The sequence below is a fragment of the Mustela lutreola genome, chromosome 4 (genome assembly GCF_030435805.1).
Source record: "Mustela lutreola isolate mMusLut2 chromosome 4, mMusLut2.pri, whole genome shotgun sequence".
Lineage (NCBI taxonomy): Eukaryota > Metazoa > Chordata > Mammalia > Carnivora > Mustelidae > Mustela > Mustela lutreola.
The window spans coordinates 27927410-27950206 of record NC_081293.1 but is presented as its reverse complement, the minus strand read 5'-3'; the positions used below and the strand labels follow the sequence as shown (position 1 = coordinate 27950206).

The following is a 22797-nucleotide window of genomic DNA, read 5'->3' as shown; positions in this document are numbered from 1 at the left end:
GGCATCAGTATATATACTGGAAGACTGTCAAAAGGAGAAGAAACAATTACACCATTTTTATTTGGCAGCATAAAAACAAAACTAACTGCAGTTATTTATGTAAATCACTTACCACTTATGTCTAATTACTATGAAGCACAATAACAATTATACATAACATTAAGTGTGTCAGATTGACTTTGCTAAAACTTTTGATTATAACACCAACCTCTGTGTACATATGCTTAGTGTTAACTGTCTGATGCTCTTGTGGTATGATCATCTGCTAATGGGGCATGGTCGTCTGCTCTCAATGTTAGAAAATTAGTGGGAGCACTGGCTTGCCAGTCTTCCTTGTCCATATCCTCCCTTGGATCTTTTCCAGTGATCCTATTATCCTACAATTTTCTGTTCGTTCTGATGATCTTTCCATCCTTTTTTCAAAACCCTTTAATTCAATCCATTTTTAAGGAGCACTTACTCTGTTCAAGGTACTGGAATAGGAGTTGGAGGGGAGACAAGTCAAATATTAGGGAATAAAAGGAAATCTTAATACGAGGCAGAAGAAAGTTACTATGAATCTTCAGGAAATGCTGGTTGTGGCTTTTGAACTAGATATTAAGAGTAAGTAAAATTGTTATATGGAATTGACTACTCTGGACATTTTGTATAAAGAGAATCATACAATTTATGAAGCAGAGAAGGGTGGGGGAGTTGCCGTTTTAAATAGGATGACCAAGAAAAGATTTAGGGAGAATGACACACAGGATTTAAAGGCTGAATGCAGGTGAAGGAACAAACTATGTGGAGATCTGAGTAAAAAGCATTCTGGGCAGAAAGAACAGCCAATGTGATGGCCCAGAGGCTGAATGAAGAGTGCCTGGTGTGCTGGAGGAACAACAAGGAGACCAGTGTGGTGTTAATGGGGGCCAGACTGCACAGGATTTTATAAACCATGATAAGGTTTGGCTTTCTGCTCCGTGTGAAAGAGGAAATCAGGGCACCTGGGTGGCTCAGTGGGTTGAGCCTCTGCCTTTGGCTCAGGTCATGATCTCAGGGTCCTGGGATCGAGCCCCACATCGGGCTCTCTGCTCTGCAGGGAGCCTGCTTCCTCACCCCCACCTGCCTCTCTGCCTACTTGTGATCTCTGTCTGTCAAATAAATAAATAAAATCTTTTTTTTTTAAAGAATATATTTTTTAAAAAAGAAAATCATTGGAAAACTTTGAACAGAAAGTAGCAAAATTTTTTTTTAATTTTATTTATTTATTTATTTATTAACTTTTTTATTTTTTATAAACATATATTTTTATCCCCAGGGGTACAGGTCTGTGAATCACCAGGTTTACACACTTCACAGCACTCACCAAAGCACATACCCTCCCCAATGTCCATAATCCCACCCCCTTCTCCCAAACCCCCTCCCCCCAGCAACCCTCAGTTTGTTTTGTGAGATTAAGAGTCACTTATGGTTTGTCTCCCTCCCAATCCCATCTTGTTTCATTGATTCTTCTCCTACCCACTTAAGCCCCCATGTTGCATCACCACTTCCTCATATCAGGGAGATCATATGATAGCTGTCTTTCTCTGCTTGACTTATTTCACTAAGCATGATACGAAAGTAGCAAAATTTGATTTACATTTTATTTTTCTAAAGATTTATTTATTTATTTATTTACTTGAGAGGGGGTGGAGGGCAGGGCAGAGAAAGAATCTTCAAGCAGACTCCCCACTGAACGTGGAACCTGACATGGGGCTCAGTCTCATTCCACATGGGATCATGACCGGAGTCAAAACCAAGAATTGGATGTTCAACTGACTGAGGTACCCAGGTGCCCCTGATCTATATTTTCAAGGGACTGATCTTTAAATAGACCAATCATTTTGAGAATAAAATGTGGGAGAATAAGGGTGGAAACAAGGAGTTCAGTCAGGAGGCTTTAACAATAATCCAGGCAATGGAGCTCCTGGCTGGCTCAACTGATAGAGCATGTGACTCTTGATCCCAGGGGTTGTGAGTTCAAGCCCCACATTGGGTGTAGAGATTGCTTAAAAGAAAAACCTTAAAAACAAAATGATCATCCGTGTTATTGAAGGTATCAATTAGTTTATCCAGGCAGGAGACAATGATAGCTTGGAACCAGGGACAGCAGTGAAGGTGTTAAGAACTGATTAGAGTCTGGATATAATTTGAACCAGAGTTGGCAGGATTTGATGACAGAATGAATATGGGATATGAGAGAAAGAAAGGAGCCAAAGATGATTACAAGATTTTTGTCTGACAACTAGAGGAGGAAGTGTCCTTTACTCCAGTGGGTAAGACTACAGAAGGAGCAGGTTTGGGATGATGGCAGCAAAGATCAGGAGTTAAATTTTGGATGGATTAAGTTTGAGATGCCCATTAAACACTGAAGTGGAACATGCAAGTCTGGAGTTCAAGAAAAGGTCTGAGAATTGTTAGGAGGGTAAGGCACAAACCTTCTGAATGACATTCCATCTGGGTGGTATCTTCAGCAACAGTCCATATGGGGTATGGGAAGCTTGTACTTCGTCTAGGAGCATGGTGATTATACCGTGTTCTATAGAGCTGTCTCCGCTTGGTAAACAAATTTTGGATCTTCTACTGTTTATTAGCATCTTGCCTCCAATCACATAATTGTCCCTGGGAAATATCCATAAAAACACTTAAATTCCTTCCTTTTTCGCTCTCTTTGCACTTTCTAACATCACACACTAACTATGCTATCTGTAATCCATATTGTATTTTACTCCCCAATAAAATATCTTGCCATTGTTTCATTAATTAAGAACAAGATCATCCTCCTTTGGTGTTCACAAGGACACACTACCTTTTTTTAAATTGAGATATAGTCAACACATAACATTATATTAGTTTCAAGTATACAACAGGATGATTTCATATATGTACATACTGCAAAATGACCATTACAAGAAGTCTAGCTAACAATCCCGAGTCTTTTCTTAATATTGGATGGTCTGGATATGAGGAAGCCAGCCATGGTTCACATATGTCTGCTAATAACTCTGGGGTTGACAAACATTAATTAATGGAAATGTCCACACAAAGCCTACAGTCTTGTCCCATGGCAGGTGTTCAATTAAATCTAACTGATTAATCATTTTGGCTCAAACAGCTCATCATACAGATCTTTACATATTGTAGGATCTTTTTTTTTTTTTTCCATATTGTAGGATCTTGAGTAAAGAATCCTCTACTATCCCCCACCATGGCTCTCTGTGATCCCAAATTAGTATCCTCTCACAACCCAGGCTCATGGCAAAGCTTTCTCTTTTCTCTACGACTTGATTTTTGTTTTGTTGCTGTTTTCTTTCCTGATACTGTCTATCCTCTGAATGGGAACTAGCCTCTATCTGGCCTGGTAATGTCCAAAAGCCTTTGCAAATTATGACTAACATAAAGATCGCCTCTATGAGCCAGAGCAAGACTCTCCAGTGTTACCCCGTTGTAGCCACATCCATCCCCAATCCCAAACCCCTGAAAATCACTAATCTATTCTCCAGCTCTATGATTACCTATTTCATGATTGTTGCATAAGTGAAATCATGAAGTATGTAGAAATCATGAAGATAGAACATGAGTGGAGTAGAGGAAGAGAGAGAATCCTAAGCAGGCTCCATGCCCAGCGGGGAGCCTGATACGGGGCTCTGTCTCACGACCTTGAGATTGTGACCGGAGCAGAAATCAAGTCAGATGCTTAACCAACAGAGCCAATCAGATGCCCCAATGTATGTATCATTTTGAGATTGGCTTTGATCACTTTGATCATCCGTGTTATTGAAGGTATCAATTAGTTTATTCCTTTTACCACCCAGTAATGCTCTGTGGCATGGATGAACCACAGTTATTTTATCCACTTACCCTGGGAAAGGTATTTGAATAGCTTCCAGTTTTGGAGTATCATCCATATACATCCATGTACAAGTTCCTGAGCAAAGACAAATCTTCATTTCTCTGGGCTAACTACCCAAGAGCAGAACTGCTAAGATGAATGGCAAGTCCATTTATTTCGGTTTTGAAAGAAATGGCCAAACTACTTTCCAGAGTCAGATTATTTATTTTTGGAATTTAATTATGACTCAGTTCCTAGAAAGACACTCTATTACTTCTTTCTTTCTTTTTTTAAGATTTTATTGAGAGAGAGAGAGTGCGTGTGCAAGCAGAGGGAATGGCAGGCAGAGGGACAGGGAGAAGCAGCCTCCCTGCTTAGCAGGGAGCCCAGTGTGGGGCTTGATCCCAGGACATTGGGATTGTGACCTGAGCTGAAGCAGACACTTAACCAAATGAGCCACCCAGGCTCCCCTATTTACTTCTTTCTGATTAGAGAACTATCCTTCTCAGAGTCCTATGGAGTCTGATGGCCTTGGATTTAATCCTGCTTTAATCACTTATTAGATGGGTGAGACTGAACAAGATATTTACCTTTTTTGTGTCTCATATTCTCTATTTAAAAAATAGGAACATTAACGGCCAATACAGTAAGAATTTAACAAGATCGGCATGTAAAATACTCACAGTAGAGTGCTGGTACACAGTACTAAGTTCAAGCTCTCTCTTCCCACTCCATGGCAAAAATAATAATCAAATATTACTTGCAACATTTTTGTTATTTGACGTTTTAAAAATCAAAAGAAAGTATGTTAGCTCTTTTTCTTCTTCTTCTTCAAATAATAATCAAATATTACTTGCAACATTTTTGTTATTTGACGTTTTAAAAATCAAAAGAAAGTATGTTAGCTCTTCTTCTTCTTCTTCTTTTCTTCTCCTTCTCCTTCTTCTTCTTCTTCTTTTTAAGCAGCTTCCACACCCAGCATGGAGCCTAGTGCAGGGACAGGGACTGAAACCACAATGCTGCGATCAGAACCTGAGCTGAGATCAAAAGTCAGATGTTTAACTGACTGAGACATCTAGGCGCCCTGATGTTAGCTCCTTTTGTGCATATTCTATTAGATAAATTTATCTTTAATAGCTCCCTTCTGCATAATTTTTCCTAGGAAAAACCATTTTCATTTCTTCCTATCAATTATGTTTGCTGAGGTAATCCCTATAATGCTTGGCAACAGAAATGAGTTGGTATATCCCCATTATGCTCTGTGGTTTTTGTCTCTTCTAGGTCAGTGAACAATTTCCTGATGACGGGTCCAAAGGTAAGAAAGAATGGCCTTTGATTTATTTGGATTTCACTGATTTTAAGTGAAGACTATACACGTCAATTTCTTTTCATGATATCCACATTTTGTATTAGCTGTGTATATTACAGAAGCAAAGACGTGGCATAGAGAGGGTTAGGGATGCACCCAAAAGAACACAGCAAACTACTGTCAAGACCAAAGCAAGAACTCAGGAGAACTGATTCTGAATTTATGGCCAGAAGTTCCAGAACCACAAAAGTCAATGGCCTTTCCCAGTGTCAGGTTGCAGCCACACATCCTTCTCAGTGCAGTGGTAGGACACAGCTCTCCATCTTTAAAATGCTGACTTTGTACTCCATGATCTCTAAGGACAGTTCCAGCTGCCAAATGTTCTTTTCTAAGACAGTAATGGGATGAGAACAGCCGAAAATTCATGAATTATGTAATTTGGACTCATTTTGGAGAGGCAGAATAGTATAGTGAACAAAGGCTAGCGAGGTCTAGGGGCACCTGGGTGGCTCAGTTGTTAAGTGTCTGCCTCTGGTTTAGGTCATGATCCCAGGGTCCTGGGACTGAGTCCCACATGGGGCTCCCTACTCAACAGGAAGCCTGTTTCTCCCTCTGCCCCTCCCCCTGCTTGTGTTTTCTCTCCCATGGTCTCTCTGTCAAATCAATAAAATCTTAAAAAAAAAAAAAAAAAAGGCTAGTGAGGTCTAGATCTGGTAACATTGAATTTCATTCCTACTGTTACCATGCTAGCTGTGGGACCTTGAACAAACTGCTTTACTTCACCTTTCTGGGCCTCAGGTTCCTAAGCTATAAAAATAGTACCTATTTCACAAGGTTATTTGTGATGTTAAATGGAATAGCATATTTAATTTAAATGCTTACTCTGTCATTATTTTATTTTTTAAAAAAGATTTTATTTATTTGTCAGAGAGAGAGCACAAGCAGGGGGAGCAGCAGGCAGAGGGAGAAGGAGAAGCAGGGTCCTCACTGAGCAAGGAGCTGAACTCATTCCCAGGACCCTGGGATCATGACCTGAGCCAAAGGTAGATGTTATACCGATTGAGCCACCCAGGCGTCCCTGTCATTATTTTAGAAGGAGAAGAGAGTGGGCAGGAAAAGAGCTGCATGGCCATTTCAGTGCAAATGCCTCCCAAGTTCAGCTGGGAGTCTGAATTTTGACCCTTGTGTTTCTGTAGGCCTACCTGATCTATTCCAGCAGTGTTGCAGCTGGTGCCCAGAGTGGTATTGAAGAATGCAAGTATCAGTTTGCCTGGGACCGATGGAACTGCCCCGAGAGAGCCCTGCAGCTGTCCAGCCATAGTGGCCTTCGCAGTGGTAAGGAAAGCCTCGGCCACAGCTCCCTTGACTCCCTGGCCATAAGTTAGAGCCCTGTTCTTCAGGGATGGCCTCCTGCTGCTTCTACATCAGCATCCTAGGCCTCACCTGGTCTCTATTCTCAGGTGATCCTGTCTCTGGGATCTTTTCTCTGTCCCTTTTCCATCTCCTCCTTCTTATAAAGCTTTTTTTTTTTTTTCTCTCTCTCTCTCTTCACAACACCCTCACTGCTCAATGCATAGACCTTGCCTCACCCCTAGTCTATAACATCCTTGGCCTCCCAGTTGGCTAAGGGCTTCCTCACACTATAAAGAGCATCAGGAGGTAGGCAGGAGTATTAATTCTTCATGCCACTTAGCCCCTTCTTTCAGCAGCTCAGCAGAGAGGTACAGGATAAGTGGGGACTAACTTGGACACCAGATTCCCAAGAAGATAAAGAGTGGCCAGACCAGTCAATGAAATAGCTGCTAAGCGAGGTTTCTTCCAGGACTAGCTGGCCCATGCCTCTTAGACTTCAGTATTTCAGGAAGGAAAGGGCATGAGTTCTTTACAGCCTGGTCTTCAGATTCATCTCCTTCCCCATTTCTTCCTCTGGCTCTTTGCCACCTAAATCCTTAAGAATCCTATAGGTCAACAGTCATCTAGCCACCTAGTCATAATGTGTGACCTGAAAAGATGGGAGGGGAGAAGCATAGCGCTCAGACGGAGGCTGAAGCAGACCGTGGAAGAGAGTAAGGTACATTGTAAAGGTGGGGAAACAGGTTGGAGCTGCGGACGAGAGCACAGTGATGGCACTCAAGGGAGACAGCACGACTGGCACTCTCTGAGTTGTAACCCCCTGCTCTGACTCCCCCATTTCTGTTCCTGCCAGCTAACCGGGAGACAGCATTTGTACACGCCATCAGCTCTGCTGGGGTCATGTACACTCTGACTAGGAACTGCAGCCTCGGCGACTTTGACAACTGCGGCTGTGACGACTCCCGCAACGGGCAGCTGGGTGAGTAGAGGTACGGTGGGTGGCCAGGGCAGGCCAGTGAAGTCAAGAAAAGTTCGGTGGGTAGTTTGGTGGGAGGACAGTGGTATTCTTCTAAATCTGGGGAAATCAGGGCCTCCCAGTTTAAGCCAAAACCCTAGAAGTGACAAACCAGGCTCAATGTAGCTCGGGGCCCTCCTTCTCCAAGTGGGGGGTTTCCTTAGTTTACACAACCAAGGAACACTCCCTGTGGATTCAATCCTGCTACTCTCTCAGAACAGAAGGAACATCATTCCATGTCCCCGTATTGGGGGACATGCCTACCCATTTCCTTTCTACGCTTTACCTCTGCTGTCCTCTGGAATCCTCTCTGACCTCCAATTCAACTTTCAACTTGGTTGATCCATATTATTTCTATTGTGCCCCTGCCCCCCAAGCTGGTGCTTTCCTCTCCTTTTTCGGGCCATTGTCAATCGCTCACCAGGCACGAACACACTCTGCCCAAAGACCAGAGACTGCGTGTAGAGGGCCAAGCCGCAGGCGCCTTGCAGAGAATCCACTCCTCAAGGACTTAGGTCATGGAGCCCAGAGCAGGGAACTGGCTGAGGCTGGAAGTGGAAGCGGAAATGAGGCCTAAACAAATCTAGGATGAAACTGATCTGGAGAGGATACTTGCCCAACGCCAAACGCAGTTAGAAACAGTAGCCCAGGAGCTCATGCTTGCCTGCTCAACGACCTTTCCTCCCCTCGTACCCTTCCAGGGGGCCAAGGCTGGCTGTGGGGAGGCTGCAGTGACAACGTGGGCTTCGGAGAGGCAATATCCAAGCAGTTTGTGGATGCCCTAGAGACAGGACAGGATGCTCGGGCAGCCATGAACCTGCACAACAACGAGGCTGGCCGCAAGGTGAGTCCTACAGCCCCTGGGGTGAGGCAGCTGGCTCCACCCCCACCAGCCCTAGGTGCGGACCCCTCTTCAGTTCATTAAACAGATTGGAAAAGCGAGGGTCCAAGCCCGCCAGCTACATGGACTAGCTAGCAGCCTCGCAATCCCCCAGCGGCCAACTCCCCCGCCGCTTACTCCCTGGCCAGCTCACTCCTAGCTCTCTCCCCAGGCAGTGAAGGGCACCATGAAACGCACGTGTAAGTGCCACGGAGTGTCCGGCAGCTGCACCACGCAGACCTGCTGGCTGCAGCTGCCCGAGTTCCGCGAGGTGGGCGCGCACCTGAAGGAGAAGTACCACGCGGCTCTCAAGGTGGACCTGCTGCAGGGGGCCGGCAACAGTGCCGCCGGCCGAGGCGCCATCGCCGACACCTTCCGCTCCATCTCCACGCGGGAGCTGGTGCACTTGGAGGACTCTCCGGACTACTGCCTGGAGAACAAGACGCTGGGGCTGCTGGGGACAGAAGGCCGAGAGTGCCTGCGGCGCGGACGGGCCCTGGGCCGCTGGGAGCGCCGCAGCTGCCGCCGGCTCTGCGGGGACTGCGGGCTGGCGGTGGAGGAGCGCCGCGCCGAGACCGTGTCCAGCTGCAACTGCAAGTTCCACTGGTGCTGCGCGGTCCGCTGCGAGCAGTGCCGCCGCCGGGTCACCAAATACTTCTGCAGCCGCGCCGCACGGCCGCGGGGGGGCGCCGCGCACAAACCCGGGCGAAAACCCTGAGGGGCTCCTTGGCCCCCTCCTTTCCCCTTCTGTCCTAGGCTTCTTTTAGAGAGACCCCAGTGATAGAGGAACCTAGGGAATGCCCCCGCCCCAGCATCCCCCTGCCCAGGGATCCCAGGAGCGAGAGACACCACCATCTCTCCAGTTTCCAACCCTTTATCCCACCCTTTCCCCCAATTCTTCTGTGCTCTCCTCCAACTCTGTCCCCATCATCCTCACCCGCCACACTTAGGTGTGAGAACTCCCAGTCCTGAGATTTTGAGCTCCTGATCTTCCCTGGACTAGGGTGAGAACAGGCACGTCTCCTCCCCTTCCCTGCTGCCCTAAGGCCTGGCCTGGCCTGGCTGATGGAGCCTGTGGAAGAGCACAGCCCAGATTCACAGGGCCTGGCCCGGGAAAGCCATGCTTTTCCCTTTCACCCATTTTCTTGCACCCCTCCCCCTATTCTTCTGCTGCCAGGTCTCTACCACAGCCACATCTTTTCTTTCTTCAGAGCTCCTTCCGTGCTTCTGATTCCCTGCTAACCGCTGGCAGACACCCCAGCAATCTCTAATGCTTTCTCTTGTTCCCGTTCCCTGAAGAAAAACTGACAAAACTGACCCTGGAAAAAGCATGTGTTTGGGGCTTGTTTCCCAAAGGCAGGGCCTGAGGATGGAAGAAATGGGAACCCTAGCAGGGTGACTTGCTGGAAACCAAGGGTACTACTCAACCATGTGATATTGACTCCACCCGTCAGGCCATGACCTAGTGACCTTCAGACAATCACCCGAGGTGCCCCAGGCATACCCACAATGTCTGGGAACTATGTAAGGGCAGACGACCAGCTACTCCCTGCCCCTGAAACTTCTCCCTGCTCCTAACCTATTCCTTCCTAGCAACCGACTTTACCTCTCCTCCTTCCTCAAAGGATCCTTGTTTCTCTGAGCCAAGACTGAATGAAATAAAGAACATTTCCCATTCAGACCCCACTCTGTACCTCTAAAAGCAGGTCATGAGGAAGGAGAAGCTGGGACCTTTCCTTTTCGCAAACCTGGATCTCAAATAGGCAGGATTCAGGGCATTGGATATTTGCCTTCAATAGGTAAACTTTCTGTGATGAAACTTTCCAGTTGGAAGCTCAGCACCTTGAACTTTAATTTATTGAAGTCCCTGTGATATGTGCCTTCTTGTCTAGGTATTGAACTTATTCTTGGGGACATTGGGGAGGGTGGGTGGAAGACAGAACTTCTAGGCCCTCTCTTCCTTCCCCGCGTTGCTAGAACACTATCCTCCCTCAAGCCTCACTTTCTCGATGGCCTACGTAGTTAACGCTGGGCTGACTGAGGCTAGCCTGCCAACAATTAGTGAATCATTCACACAAACCTTCCCTCAGTACATTCACTCAGAAGCTAAGAGCTCACTGCTTGTGAGCTCGCTGCTTGAGAGAAAAGCAGTACAGCAGGAACTTGCTTCTGAAAGAGGGCTCTGGAAAGGGAAGAGTCAATCCCTGACAGATTCTCTGTAGCCCACGGAGCTTCCCAGCCGTCTCCCTCCTCCTAAGCTGGTCATGGGTCTGGACACGGGACAGCTCTTTAGAACTGGTCAGATGCCAGCCCACCTCATCCTACCTCCCAGAGTAGGAAAGGGCACAGAGATGTGGCTCCAAGTAGGTAATGGGCTAAGGCTTTCGAGGCCAACCCAGGAGAGTGGAAAGGCTCCTTGTCTATTCCAAACTGGGACAGTGGCCAGGTCAGACTCCAAACCCCTAGCCTCATCCCTGTACATCCTCTGGTCAACTAACACTTACTGAGGGGAGAGGCTGCCTGCCCTTCCCCATGGGGGACACACTTCCCTTCAGGATCTCCTAAGGCTTCATTTCCAGCTCTATCAGCAAAAGCCTTTTTTTGCTCCTTCCCTCAGCTTTGATCTGGGCCTCGTGAATCTCCCAACTTGTCCTTCTTCCCTAATCAAGTAGCAGCATATGCTAACCTGGCTGTCCTACTTGGCAGAATTACTTGATAGTGTACCATAAGAAAATCTGGCAAGGCCGCTAGAAAATATAAAGGAACGGGGCTGTAAGGGAAAACTGCATTCTCCAAGTCTCTCAGCATGAAAGCAGGACAATTATTGTGCTTCATATTTGATAATCCCAGGCCGGTACTTGAAACCCATCATTGCTGCCGGAAAGTTCTTTCATAGGTTGTTGTTTTGTATTGCCAAATGGATATGATTGATAAGCAGATTCATCTGAGTTCTATAAAGAAAACATTATTGAGCTAACGCAGATCTGTATTGCTTTCTTTCCTCTCTTGCATTATCCACGCATTCCTCTGGTCAGTCAGCAAACCACGGGTGAACAAATACAGTGGTGAACAAACAACACAGAGACCTCCTTGCGTTCATGGAGTTTAAGTTCTCTCTTACGCTCAATCACCAGGGTTGTGCTCCCCTTTGCAAAACATGGATGAGTCCAGAACAGCTGCTTGGTAGGACACCTTGGAGGTCAACCAGTCAAACCTTTTGTTTTATAGATTAAAACCGATGCTGAAAAAGAGGTCTGTCTTGTTCAGCCAACTAGTAAGTTACTGTGGGGTACATCCTGGAACCCTCCTTTCCTTCCTCTTGCATACCCTTTAAGGCCCATGCGTCTCCACCAGAGAGAAGCAGAGGGAGATCCTGAGAAGTGACAAGGACACGGCGTGGGGGGAAGGGGGGGCGCAAGACACTCTCCTTCCTGTTGCTGGCCTGTGGGCCTACACACAGGCAGGGCTTTCTTTTCTTGAAAAGAATCCCAGCTTCAACTGGCCTTAGCAGCAGGTTAGGGCAAAGACAGAGCCAGGGTCGTGCTCAGCCCTGGTGGTGCTGGCGGTGGTGGGAGGGGAGGGCAGGCCAGGGCACCCGCCTATTGTGGGTCTGGATTGGATGCTTCCACTCATTCATTTCCTTTTAATTAACCCGCATTCCTGGAGGAGAAATATTTATGTTGGCTCCCATAGAGGCAATCCGCAGACTGGAAAAAAGGGGGAAGAAAGCCTGCCTTAGCAAAACAATATCTCTAAAGAGCTCAAGGAGAGAAAATAAGAGAACAAAATGCCATTAAAATAGCCTTCTACCCCCACTGGAGTCCATGAAAACTTCATTTCACATGCTAATCCCCCACTCCGCCCCTTCTCTTCTCACAACACCTTTCCTGAAAGTGTTTGGGAAAAGTCTCCGCAGTCAGTACACAGCTCCCTGCAGCTCAGACTTCTCCTTGTGTTAGTTCAGGGCCCCAAGTGGGGCTCTCGCTCCAGCAGCGGCTTTTTTCTCCCCCCCTTTAATTTAAACAAAGACTTCAGAGTTCATCAACCTCCCACTGAAATTCACAGCTGCTGAACAAACTAATCCCCTCTCCCTGCCTTTCTTCCCTTCAATGGGCTCTTGGCTTCAAAGACACTTTGGGAAAGGACTTTGCAGGGGCTCACACTGCTTCCTCAATAGAAGTTAGTGCAAGTATTATCTGAAGAGCAAGTGGCTTTACAAACAAATACTGCCTAACAATCCCTTCCTTCCAAACACACACATCTAGCCCACAGACATGATGGGATCTACAACAGGATTAGAGATAGTACCCCCAGCTTCACACCCAGCCCCTTTGTGCTGCTGAGCTCAGCCCTGAAGTGGTGTGGGGAAAACCCTAGAGCTGAACGTCAGGCACGGACAGACACATACACACACACACACACACCAGAGTGGCCACAGATGCTGCAAGGCCTCCTCCTCGCACCCCCTCCTTTCTTCAACTCTCTAGACTCCCCATGGGTCTTCAAGCCTCTCTCCTACCTTACTGGGGTGCAGGGAGCAGGAACAAAGAGAATAGGAAGAGAGGTCAGGGCAAAATAGGACCCAGAGGAGACAATAATTGGGAGATGACTGAGGAAACCAAATCAAAGCAGCTTTATTGCCCACTAAGTACATCAGTGCTTCAAATGCAAAGTTCAACCATGAAAAGTGCAGCCAGAGAAGGCAGCCCTGAGACATGTGAGGGCTGAGGAGAAGGGCCTCCAACCCTTGAGGAGCAGTGCCAGAAAAGTCTTTTGTTAATATGGCTCCTGTTGCAGAATGGGGTTGATAATCACAGAATGAATGGCCGAGGGCCTTGGGCCAGGGTCTGGGCAGGTCAAATCAGGTCAGGTCCCCGCAGGCAGTGGTCCCTCTGCTCCTGTCTCACAGCCTAGGGTAGCTCCCAGCAAAAGGCTGTGCGCCTTCTACTTTCCGCCTAACCCAGCCCATCTCTATGATACTGGCAGAAGAGAAGGTCTTGTAAAACGGGCCAAAGTTCCTCCTCTTGGTTCCGCCCAGCACCCACCCCCCATGTCCATCACTTGTTCAAAAGATGAACAACAAGTCAATTCTAGCCCAGTCTCTGGGGCTCAGAAATTAAAGGACCCGGAAATATGAAGTCAGAGGCAAGGAGAAGGTAAGGTCAGGCTCATAACCCACAGAAGGGGAAAACAAATCCCCACAAGATGCGTACAGCAGAGGTAGACTTGGAGGTAATGATCCCACTCAGCCCCTCCGAAGCCACACTTACACAGAATCCCCCTGGGGGAGAAGATGCCCTGCTCCGGGTCCTGTCAGAGCCCAGCATCAGGGAAAGGGAAGAACTGGCTCTCTCTGCCTCAGAGGCTGAGAGCCTTCGGCAGATTCTAGAAGGCCAGGCATAAAGGGGTGGAAAGCAGGCACTCTGCTAGCTTTGAGGCAAGCCCACTGCATCATATTCCTGGCAGCAAGGGAAGAGGGTGGGGGAAAACAAAGAAAACCCATTCCAAAATTCCCCCTTTTCTGCAGGGAGAAGTTAAGTCACAGCAGAAGTAGCTCCTGGCAAGGGAGGCTCCCTGGTTTACATGTGTAGCTTCTGCGCAATGGTGAGGACGGCCTTCAGGACGAGCATAAAGCTGGAGACCTCGCTGAAGCTGCTGCAGGCCACCACCTGGGCATGCACTGCCAGGCCCTGCTCGAAGTCTCCCGCATCCACACATCGGGCTACCTCATGAAGCCCAGCCAGGACATGGGGTGAGAGCTGTGGGCGGACGGACGCTTAGGTCAAGGGAGCCCAACCCAGCCCCTGCCCTGGGAGCGTGGAACAGTAAGAGAGGATTTAAGTTCTGAAGCCCAGGGTCAGGCAAGAGGTCTATGTGTATATTTTGTGGGGAACCCAGGTCACTGAGACCTATGGAAAAGGACAGGGGTCCCTCTGGTCACAGCTGACGGTGTAGGGCAGGGGACAGAGGAGCATCACTAAATGTACTTACTGTGCCCTGGCAGAGCTTATCATATAGGCATTCTAGACGTTGGGCTGCCTTTTCCAGCTTCCGTTTTGTCTTCTGCAGGGAGGGAAATGGATTCTGACCCCAGCCCCGAGACTAACACTACACAGGACTATAAAGAATCACAGTATGTCAGAGCTGGAAGGCCTTCATGCTACTGCTTTCATTTCACAGGAGACGAAATGGAGGCCCAAAGAGGGTAAGTGACTTGCGTAAGCTGACACGGCCAGTGCACGAACGGCAGGTCTCCTTACTCCTAGCTGCACCCTCCCTCCGGTGCCCCGTGCTGCCTTGCCAAGAGTTAAGCCTTGGTGCTGCTAGGCCCTGCTTCCTAGGTGCTAGACTCAGACCAGACGAGCCCCCATTCTTGTCCCACATGGAGATATCTAGTAGGTACAAGACACAGACAGCGGCTCAGGGACCCTGAGAAAAGAGGCACACAAGGAACTGATCTACAGCTCAGGAATGCTGGGAACAAGCCAGTGCTGTGAGGCGGACACTGTGGGGAAGGCTCAGACTTACTAAATCAGTGGCAGACAGGGAACAGCGTTGTAGAAGCTTCTCAAAGCTGGTCTTCAAGGACTGATGCTCTGGAGGCAGCTCTTTCCTTTCCACCTTCTCAGGGGGCCGCTGCTGAAGTTGCTGAGGAAGGAGCAGGGAGACAGGGGAGACTGGCAAGCTGTCCTTCTCACAGCTTCCCTACAGACTAGTCCTCCGTGACTCAGTGTCACACTGCTCCCACTAAAGCACAGTTGGGGAAAGGGGTACTCCCTCTTCTCTGGAGTAAGGACATTTGGGACCTGCCCACACCAGTTCCCCAGTGCAAAATCTGCCTGCCCCTTGATGCCTGAGACCCATCTCCCATGCTCTCTGCTTTTCTATACCCAGGGGGAGTTGCAGTTTCCAAGAGGAAGGTTAATGCACTGTTCCCCTCACCTGCAGGCTGAATTCTCCTGGAGCTCCTGGGGGAGCATGGCCCATCCCAAGGACAGAAGGCTGTGAGGAAAGGACCCCTCGTGGCTCAGGGGTGAGGCTCATCACTGGAGCAGTGATAGGTGCTGGGGGCATAAATCTCTCTGACAACTAGACACAGAGAAAGAACAGCATATGAGTCTAAGCTGAGAGACTTCCTAGGCCCTGCTTTGAGAGAGCAACAAAAGTTTTGAGTGAGCAAGGGAACAGAGTAGCAAGTAGGGAACCAGGAGACAGGGAGATTGATACATGCATACAAGAAGGAAAGAGAAGCTGGCTGAGAGGAGAAGAAAGAGTGAGGAAAGGGACAGGACAGTGTGTGTGCTGACAAGCAGACGGGCTGAATTCTGGAAGAAAATAGAATATGGGTCATTGGTGTATGTATGGGGGTAGGTGGCATGAACTGACCTTTTTCCTCTGGAGGTTTGCCCTGGGCATTGGGGCATTTTTCAAGGAGTCTTGAGGTCCTGCACAGCACAAAGATAGAGATATTTAGGGGCACAGTCAGGAACCCTGGAAATTCAGCCTGAAGGCCAGCAGAATTATTTGAGCTAGAGTCGATCACACCTCCCTCTGCAAACCAGACAGGCTCAGCTGACATTCTTCAACCCAATGGCCCCCACATCACTGCTGTGAGGAAAGATGGTAGTGGAGGGGGGAAGGGAAGGAGGCAATGACCCAGAAGACAGAAGCCATGGAAAGAAGACTGACCTGGGTGAGCAGTCGAGGGGCCAGTGATCGGGAGGGCACTAGAGCAGGCAGCACCTGGCCCTCCTGGAGGGTGTGTCGTAGAGAAGTTGACAGGAGGGGCTAGGGACCCGAAGCTTGCAGGACTGACACCTGGGAGTCTCACGGGAAGTGGAGGGAACAGTCGAGTCGTCTCAGCCAGAGAGGTAGAGCTAGGCTGTATGGCGTCTGAGGATACCACAGGTGGAGGTGGACCAGGAAGAGGCCATGCTCCAGGGAACCCCAAGGGGTTAGAAATTTGGGCTTTTTGCCCACTTAATAGAGGTGGCTCAAAAAAAGCTGAAAAGGAACAGAAACAGGTCATTTGCCACCAAACTTCAATTTGGGAGAGACTCAGAGCTTATCAGGGAAGAATAAGGCAGCAATAAAATACAAACAAACATCCCTAATAATGATAATGAAAGATGAGTATGTGTGTATGGAGACCAACCATTTACAGAGTACTTTTAACTATTCCTCATTTGACTCTGAAAACAATCCTGTGGGGTTGAAATGACCAATATAATAGCTATTCTCACTTTTCAAAAGAAACAGTGGCTAAGTCTGTTGCCCACAGATACAAAGCCAGTAAGTCATAGTACCAGGGATTCAGACTACAAATTCCAAGGTTCTCTCACTATACAGTAGACATAATGCCCCCCAAATCCATGCTGGCCATGCCAACTGTTATCCTCTGTGCTCTGCCCAGATACATCTTGACTCACTCACTCACCAGGCCTTACACTAGGGGCCAAGGGCAAAGGCTGGGCTGCCTGGAGCTCAGGTGCCCTGTAGGCACTGATATTCTGTGTTTGGGAGCTTTGATAAGGGCCAGGATGGGAAGATATCAAGGGTGTCACTAGTGATGACTGAGGTGTGAAAATCCTTGGCCTTGGAGATGGAGTTGGAACCTGTGAAGAGAAAAAAGGGTCAGCAGGAAAAGAAGGGTAAGTAACTGAAAATAAAAGAACAATAAAGAATATGGAACAAAAAGCTAGTTCTTAAAAATCAACAGAAACTATGTCTCTATAGAAAGTGACAAAGAGGGGCATCTGGGTGGCTCAGGTCTGTTAAGCGTCTGCCTTTGGGTCAGGTCATGATCCTGAAGTCCCAGGATCCCTGTGTCTGGCTCCCCGCTTGGTGGGGAGTCTGCTTCTCCTACTCCCTCTGCCCCTCCCCCTGCTTGTTCTATCTCTCTCTCATTCACTCTTTCTCTCTCAAATAAATTATATCATAAAAAAAAAAAAAAAAGGAAAAACAGAGTGGGAGGAATTATTCATCCTCATGTCAAGACTTACTACATAGAGGTAGTATTCAAGAAAAAGTGGTACTGTCAGAGAAGACACACAGATCAACATAATAGAACAGAGATCTGAGAAATAAATCCATACAAATATGCCCAGTTATTTTTTAATAAAGGAGCAAAATCAATTCAATGGAGGACAGACAGCCTTTTCTTTCTTTTTTTTTTTTTTTAAAGATTTTATTTATTTATGTGTCAGAGAGAAAGAAAGCGTGCGCACGGGTGCACACACAGGGAGAACAGCAGGCAGAGAGAGAAGCAGGCTCCCTTCTGAGCAAGGAGCTGGATGCGGGAATCCATTCCAGGACCCTGGGATCACAGCCTGAGTTGAAGGCTGATGTTTATTTTTTTAATTTTTTTTTAATTTTTATTTTTTTTGTAAAAGATTTTATTTATTTATTTGACAGACAGAGATCACAAGTAGGCAGAGAGGCAGGCAGAGAGAGAGAGAGAGAGAGGGAAGCAGGCTTCCTGCGGAGCAGGGAGCCCGATGCGGGGCTTGATCCCAGGACCCTGAGATCATGACCCGAGCCGAAGGCAGCAGCCCAAACCACTGAGCCACCCAGGTGCCCCTGAAGGCTGATGTTTAACTGACTGAGCCACCCAGGCATCCCAAGACAGCTTATTCTTTTTTCTTTATTTTTCTTTAAAGATTTTATTTATTTATTTGACACAGAGAGAGACAGAATGAGAGGGAATACAAGCAGGAGGGGTGGGAGAGGGAGAAGCAGGCTTCCTGCCAAGCAGGGAGCCCCATGTGGGGCTCGATCCCAGGACCCTGGGATCATGACCTGAGACAAAGGCAGACGCTTAACCACTCAGCCACCCAAGCGCCCAAGACAGCCTTTTCAATTATGGATATCCACTGGCCAAGAAAAGAAGGAGCTTGGCCTAAGCTTCACACCATATGCAAAAATTAACTCAAAACAGAACATAGCATAACTGAAAAACAAAAACTATAAAACTTTTAGAAAGAACACAGGAAAACTTTAGGGGAGTGTAGACTTGCAAAGACATAAAACGTGTGATCCATAGAAAGAAAACTATAACTTGGACCTTATAAAATTAACAATTTTTGCTTTGTGAAGGACCCTGTTTAAGAGATGAGAAGATAAATTCTTACATAGTTACACACACACACTCATGAGATCTGAATCTACAGATTGTACTAGTATCAGTTGCTTGGTTTTAACGTTATACTATGGTTGTGTGGGACACTGGCATGAAATGGGGTGGGGGAATGTGATGCATGAGACCCCCCCCAGTACATTTCTTTACAACTTCCTATGAATCTATAATTATTTCAAAACAGAAAGGAGAGAGGGAGAGGCAGAGAGACAGAAAGAGAGAGAGAGGGGACAAGGAGAAGGAAGAGGAGGGAGAGGTAAACAGGGGGAAAGAAGAAAAAACATTAGGGTGAGAACTAAAGGTGGGACAGGATGAACCGTCAGAGCTTCTGTCTGATAGCTCTATTTACCATCTTGCTGGATTTTGTTCCCCAGTCAGGTATTAGGATCCAGGCAGGTATCCTAAGTTAATAGCACCCTAACCATCTGGGCACTGGTTGGTACCTGGGGGGTCTGTCCCCCAACTTTGCAGACTCCTCTAAGCCGTCACCGATTTCTGTCCATTCTACTTATTAAGTATCTTAAATCTAACCTCATTCTCTAGCCTTAGGTCAGTCATTCTATGCCCTCACATCTCTTGCTATTGCCTTTTAGTTGCCTCCAGCCTTGCCCTTCCTAAACACATAGCTAATCATTCCCCTGCAGAAGACCATTCAATTTCAGGGTCAAGTCTAAGGTCTTCAGCACAGAATTCCAGGTCCTTCCTGCTCTATCGCCCACCTCTTACTCCAGCTTCATCTAATCTCACTTCCCTACAACAAATACCTGTTTTGTAGCCCCACTGAAATATCAGTAGTTCCTCAAGTGGGCTTTATTTACACTCCCTTCAGTGCTTTTTTACATGCTGTTCCCACTGCTTGAAATAACCTTTACCTATTCCTTCCTTTGCCTAAATAACTTAAATTTCAATACTCAGATCAAACATCATACTCATTCTAAAATAAGTCCTAAGCTTCTCCTGCTCCCCCAAAGACTAAGTTACTTTTTTCTGTGTGATCCCATGGTACCGTATCTTACCCCAATCACGGCATTTATGAATTTTACTGTACTAATCTTTTACATATCTGTCTTTCCATGAGACTATGAGCTAATGAAGGACATGAATCATGGTTAGGCCACATTTCTGTTCTAAGAACCTAGCAGTTGTTTGACAAGCAGTTATTAAGGGAAAAAAAAAAAAATCTGAATCTATATTCTACAAAGTTGGGAATTTTCATCATTTTTATTCACTAATATATTCCAAGTGCCTAGAACCACGTTTGGTACCTGGCAGACATTAAATAGGTATTTTTGAATGAATGAGCAAATGAGTGAACAAACCAAACCAGGCCCTACCTGGTGAGAAGGCTGGAATCCCAATCTGTAAGAGGATGTTGCTTTAGAGTGGGGGGTAGCTCCCACCACAACCCGAGCGAAGGGGAAAGGAGGACACTGTTGGCCCAAGACACCAGAACCCTGAGCGTGAAAAAGTCGATCTCTCAGCTGCTGAACTGGTGCCTACAAAAGTTATAATAATGAAAAACTGTGTTAACTAAAATTAAAATGAGTAAACATCCGTTCTTATAAGCCTGGCCCCATATAGCATTCAAACTTCAGTTGACCCTCTACATTTCAGCCACCTTAGATGACTCAAAGGTCCTAAACCCTGCCAAGCCTCCCTCCTTGGCGTTCCTTCTACCTAGAATGCCCTACATCTGCTGGGAAGCTGCTTCTCTGTGAAGGTCCAGCTCAACTGTTTTAACCACTGGAAAGCCTTCCTTGATGACTACTCTATGCAAAACCAGCCCCTTTCCTGGAGTCTCATAGCACCTAGTATAAGCTTCTGTTATAACACTGTAAGTTACTGACATCTGATTTCCCCCAAGGGATGGTGAACTTCCTGAGGGACTAGATCTCATTTATTCTAGAATTTCAGCATCTGCGGAGTGCCTGGAACATGGACGTGCTCAGCCAGTGTTAGATGACTGAAATGGTTTGCTCCCTCTCCATGGTCCCACTCACCTGAGTACAGTCCCTGGGTAGATAGCTCATGGCAGTGGCCAGGCTGCCCTGGGCTGCCAGGAGGCTGGCATACTGAGTGACCCTGAAGGTTGTGGCAGGGCCTGAGCTCACCCTGTCAGGACCCCGCAGTAGCTCCAAGCTCCTATTAAGGACCATCACCTTCTCCATCAGGTCCTACAGGAACAGGGATAAGGGCAGTCAGGTGTCTTCCAAGCACATCCTACTCTCTCAGGCCAGGCAGTTCACCCAGGGACTTCCCACTATAGGTCTGAGGGTATCTGGCCATGGCCAGGTACAAGCAGCAGGTGATGATTTGTAGAAGATGTGACAGTTAGAGAAAAGCCACTTGGCCTCACCTCCCAAGCTGTTAGCATTGCTCCAACTGAGTCCATCTGGCTCTTAGACTCTCCTACATCTCTGCCTCTTTTTTTGCTTTCTCTACCCTTTACCCTGCTAGTACAGCATCAACTTCATGTTGTTACACTATCGTTTCATCTGCGGCTTTGTCTTCCTGTGAGTCTTCTCTAGTTACCTGTGGAATGTCTTTCACAATTTAAATACACAGAACTTTTCATAGCAGCTAAGAGACCCAGGCTCACAATTATTCAAACAAAGAATAAACTTGTAAAACCAAACCTAAAGTGGGAAAAAATTGTGAAAGTTAATGCCTAAGCAGCTCTTGCTCAGTCTCCTCTGACTGAGGAGAGAGGAAGGTGCAAGCTCATCCCAGACACTGAAGGCCCTTTTCTACTTCCTAATAGACTGGTCACAGCCTGGGGACCCGGAAGCCTCGCCTCTGATGCCCCTGCACATCCCCGTCAACAGCCTCTCCAACGAGCCTGGTGTGGAGTGACCAGGGCCCTGCACACGGAGAGTACCTGCAGAGCCAGGGGGTACGAAGCCTGGTGGCACTTTGCCCAACACTCCACCAGCAGCTCCACACTCCCTGAGCACACATAACAGAGTCTGGCTTCGGAAATTAGTGCTCCGCCACCCTCCTGCTCCATGCGGGTACCCAGCATGTCTGCAGAGAGATGGAAAGTTCTTTAATGGCATAGCTTTCCTGTGCTTCTTCTCATTCTCCTATTTGAAAATAGGCAGAGGACCATGAGCTGTGGGACAAGTAACCACAATGGCTTTGGACAATACTGAGGCCAGTTTTGCTCTACAGTGAAGGGCAGAGTTCTTGCATAGAGATATAATGAGAAAAAGTAAAACAGGACAATATGTGATCACTACTGTAGTCCTAGCCTCCCAGCTGACCCAGACCTTGGCCTTGACAACACGGCCTGGCCTCCCAGAGCTCAGGCTGCTCCTCTGCCTCCTCCCTCAATTGTGTCTGTTAACTGCCTGCCAGAGTCACACCACTCTGTCTGAAACCTAGGGCTACCTACCACAGAGCTCAGGGAATTTTTCTGGCCCGGAGTATGTCAGTAGTAAGGCCAGTGCCTCCTTCCAGTTCTGCAGGTTACAGGTGTGCACCATATCCTCCCAATTCTTCCGCACAACACAGGCTATCAGCTATAATGGGCAGAGAGAGAAGGAGGTCATCAGCCATCCATCCAGAACAGGCAGTCGGAGTCACACACAGGGACATGCTAAGAAAGGCCACTGGTGAGCAGGCTTCTTGTTAGACCACTGACTAGGGGTTGCGGGTGAGGGAGGGCTGGTTGGAGCAGGGAGAGAGAGAGAGCCTGGCAGAGCTTCTAAACCCCGAGGTGTAGGCATCCACCTGACAAAGTCCAAGTAATCCCCTCCCCTCCTGCACAGTGGGCAGTTACCGAAGAGATTCTGGTTTTCTTCTTGGCCCAGTAGCACTCCTGTGTTCGCCTTAGCAGATCTGCGCCTCCAGCCTGGGCCAGGATGATGGCATCAGCAAAGCGCTCTTCCTTCAGACACAGTTCCACAGCAGGGCGCAGTGCTCCAAGCAGGAGAGCCTGGCTCAGGAGTCCATCCGTGTCTGCAAGCGGAGGCATCCCCTCCATGTCAGCCTGCCCTCAGACCCTAGCCTCCGGTCCCCTACAGGGCCCACAGTAGACCCCTTCTATCTCTGTATCTCCCTTGCCCCAAATAAAACTCCCAAGTTTCGTTCCTCAGCAACAAAATATAGCACACTATCCCCGAGTACCAGACCCAGGACTCTAAGGACAGGGCTCGACATGAGGGAGGGCCTCACATGGCAATACCAGAGGGACAGCGTGTGCTTGCTCAGCAAGAACAGGGTCGCAGTCTTTTAAGAAAACAGTAGGAGAGAA

General features: G+C 47.6%; 2 protein-coding genes across 15 annotated transcripts in view; one reads left to right on the top strand and one right to left on the bottom strand.

Moving 5' to 3' along the window:
• Positions 1–2610: 2610 nt before the first annotated feature.
• The window catches only part of SEC31B (SEC31 homolog B, COPII coat complex component), a 40725-nt gene continuing 20538 nt past the window's right edge, over positions 2611–22797 (bottom strand). For 11 of the 14 annotated variants that reach the window (XM_059169188.1, XM_059169194.1, XM_059169191.1 and 8 more), the window contains 12 exons: positions 22324–22502; positions 21937–22063; positions 21421–21566; positions 20543–20716; positions 19877–20038; positions 16845–17022; positions 16097–16411; positions 15794–15852; positions 15350–15496; positions 14936–15055; positions 14399–14470; positions 13018–14166 (listed from right to left, as the gene is read on the bottom strand). In XM_059169188.1, coding sequence (XP_059025171.1) covers positions 13987–14166; positions 14399–14470; positions 14936–15055; positions 15350–15496; positions 15794–15852; positions 16097–16411; positions 16845–17022; positions 19877–20038; positions 20543–20716; positions 21421–21566; positions 21937–22063; positions 22324–22502 — 1859 coding nt within the window. In that variant the 3' untranslated portion in view covers positions 13018–13986. Of the gene's footprint in view, positions 2641–10029; positions 12115–13017; positions 14167–14398; positions 14471–14935; positions 15497–15793; positions 15853–16096; positions 16412–16844; positions 17023–19876; positions 20039–20542; positions 20717–21420; positions 21567–21936; positions 22064–22323; positions 22503–22797 lie in introns of those variants that run through there. The other 3 variants (XM_059169189.1, XM_059169195.1, XR_009352491.1) reach the window with 3 other exon arrangements.
• On the top strand, positions 5151–10030 carry WNT8B (Wnt family member 8B). Its single transcript, XM_059172487.1, has 5 exons — positions 5151–5165; positions 6356–6494; positions 7366–7491; positions 8229–8371; positions 8580–10030. The coding sequence occupies exons 1-5, from the start codon at positions 5151–5153 to the stop codon at positions 9123–9125; spliced, it is 969 nt and encodes a 322-aa protein (XP_059028470.1). The 3' UTR covers positions 9126–10030.

What these genes read in the sequence shown, in the direction of transcription:
- WNT8B (XM_059172487.1), top strand. An exon ending in CCATAGTGGCCTTCGCAGTG is followed by an intron (nt 6,495 to 7,365) that starts GTAAGGAAAGCC and finishes TGTTCCTGCCAG; the next exon opens with CTAACCGGGAGACAGCATTT. An exon ending in CTCCCGCAACGGGCAGCTGG is followed by an intron (nt 7,492 to 8,228) that starts GTGAGTAGAGGT and finishes GTACCCTTCCAG; the next exon opens with GGGGCCAAGGCTGGCTGTGG.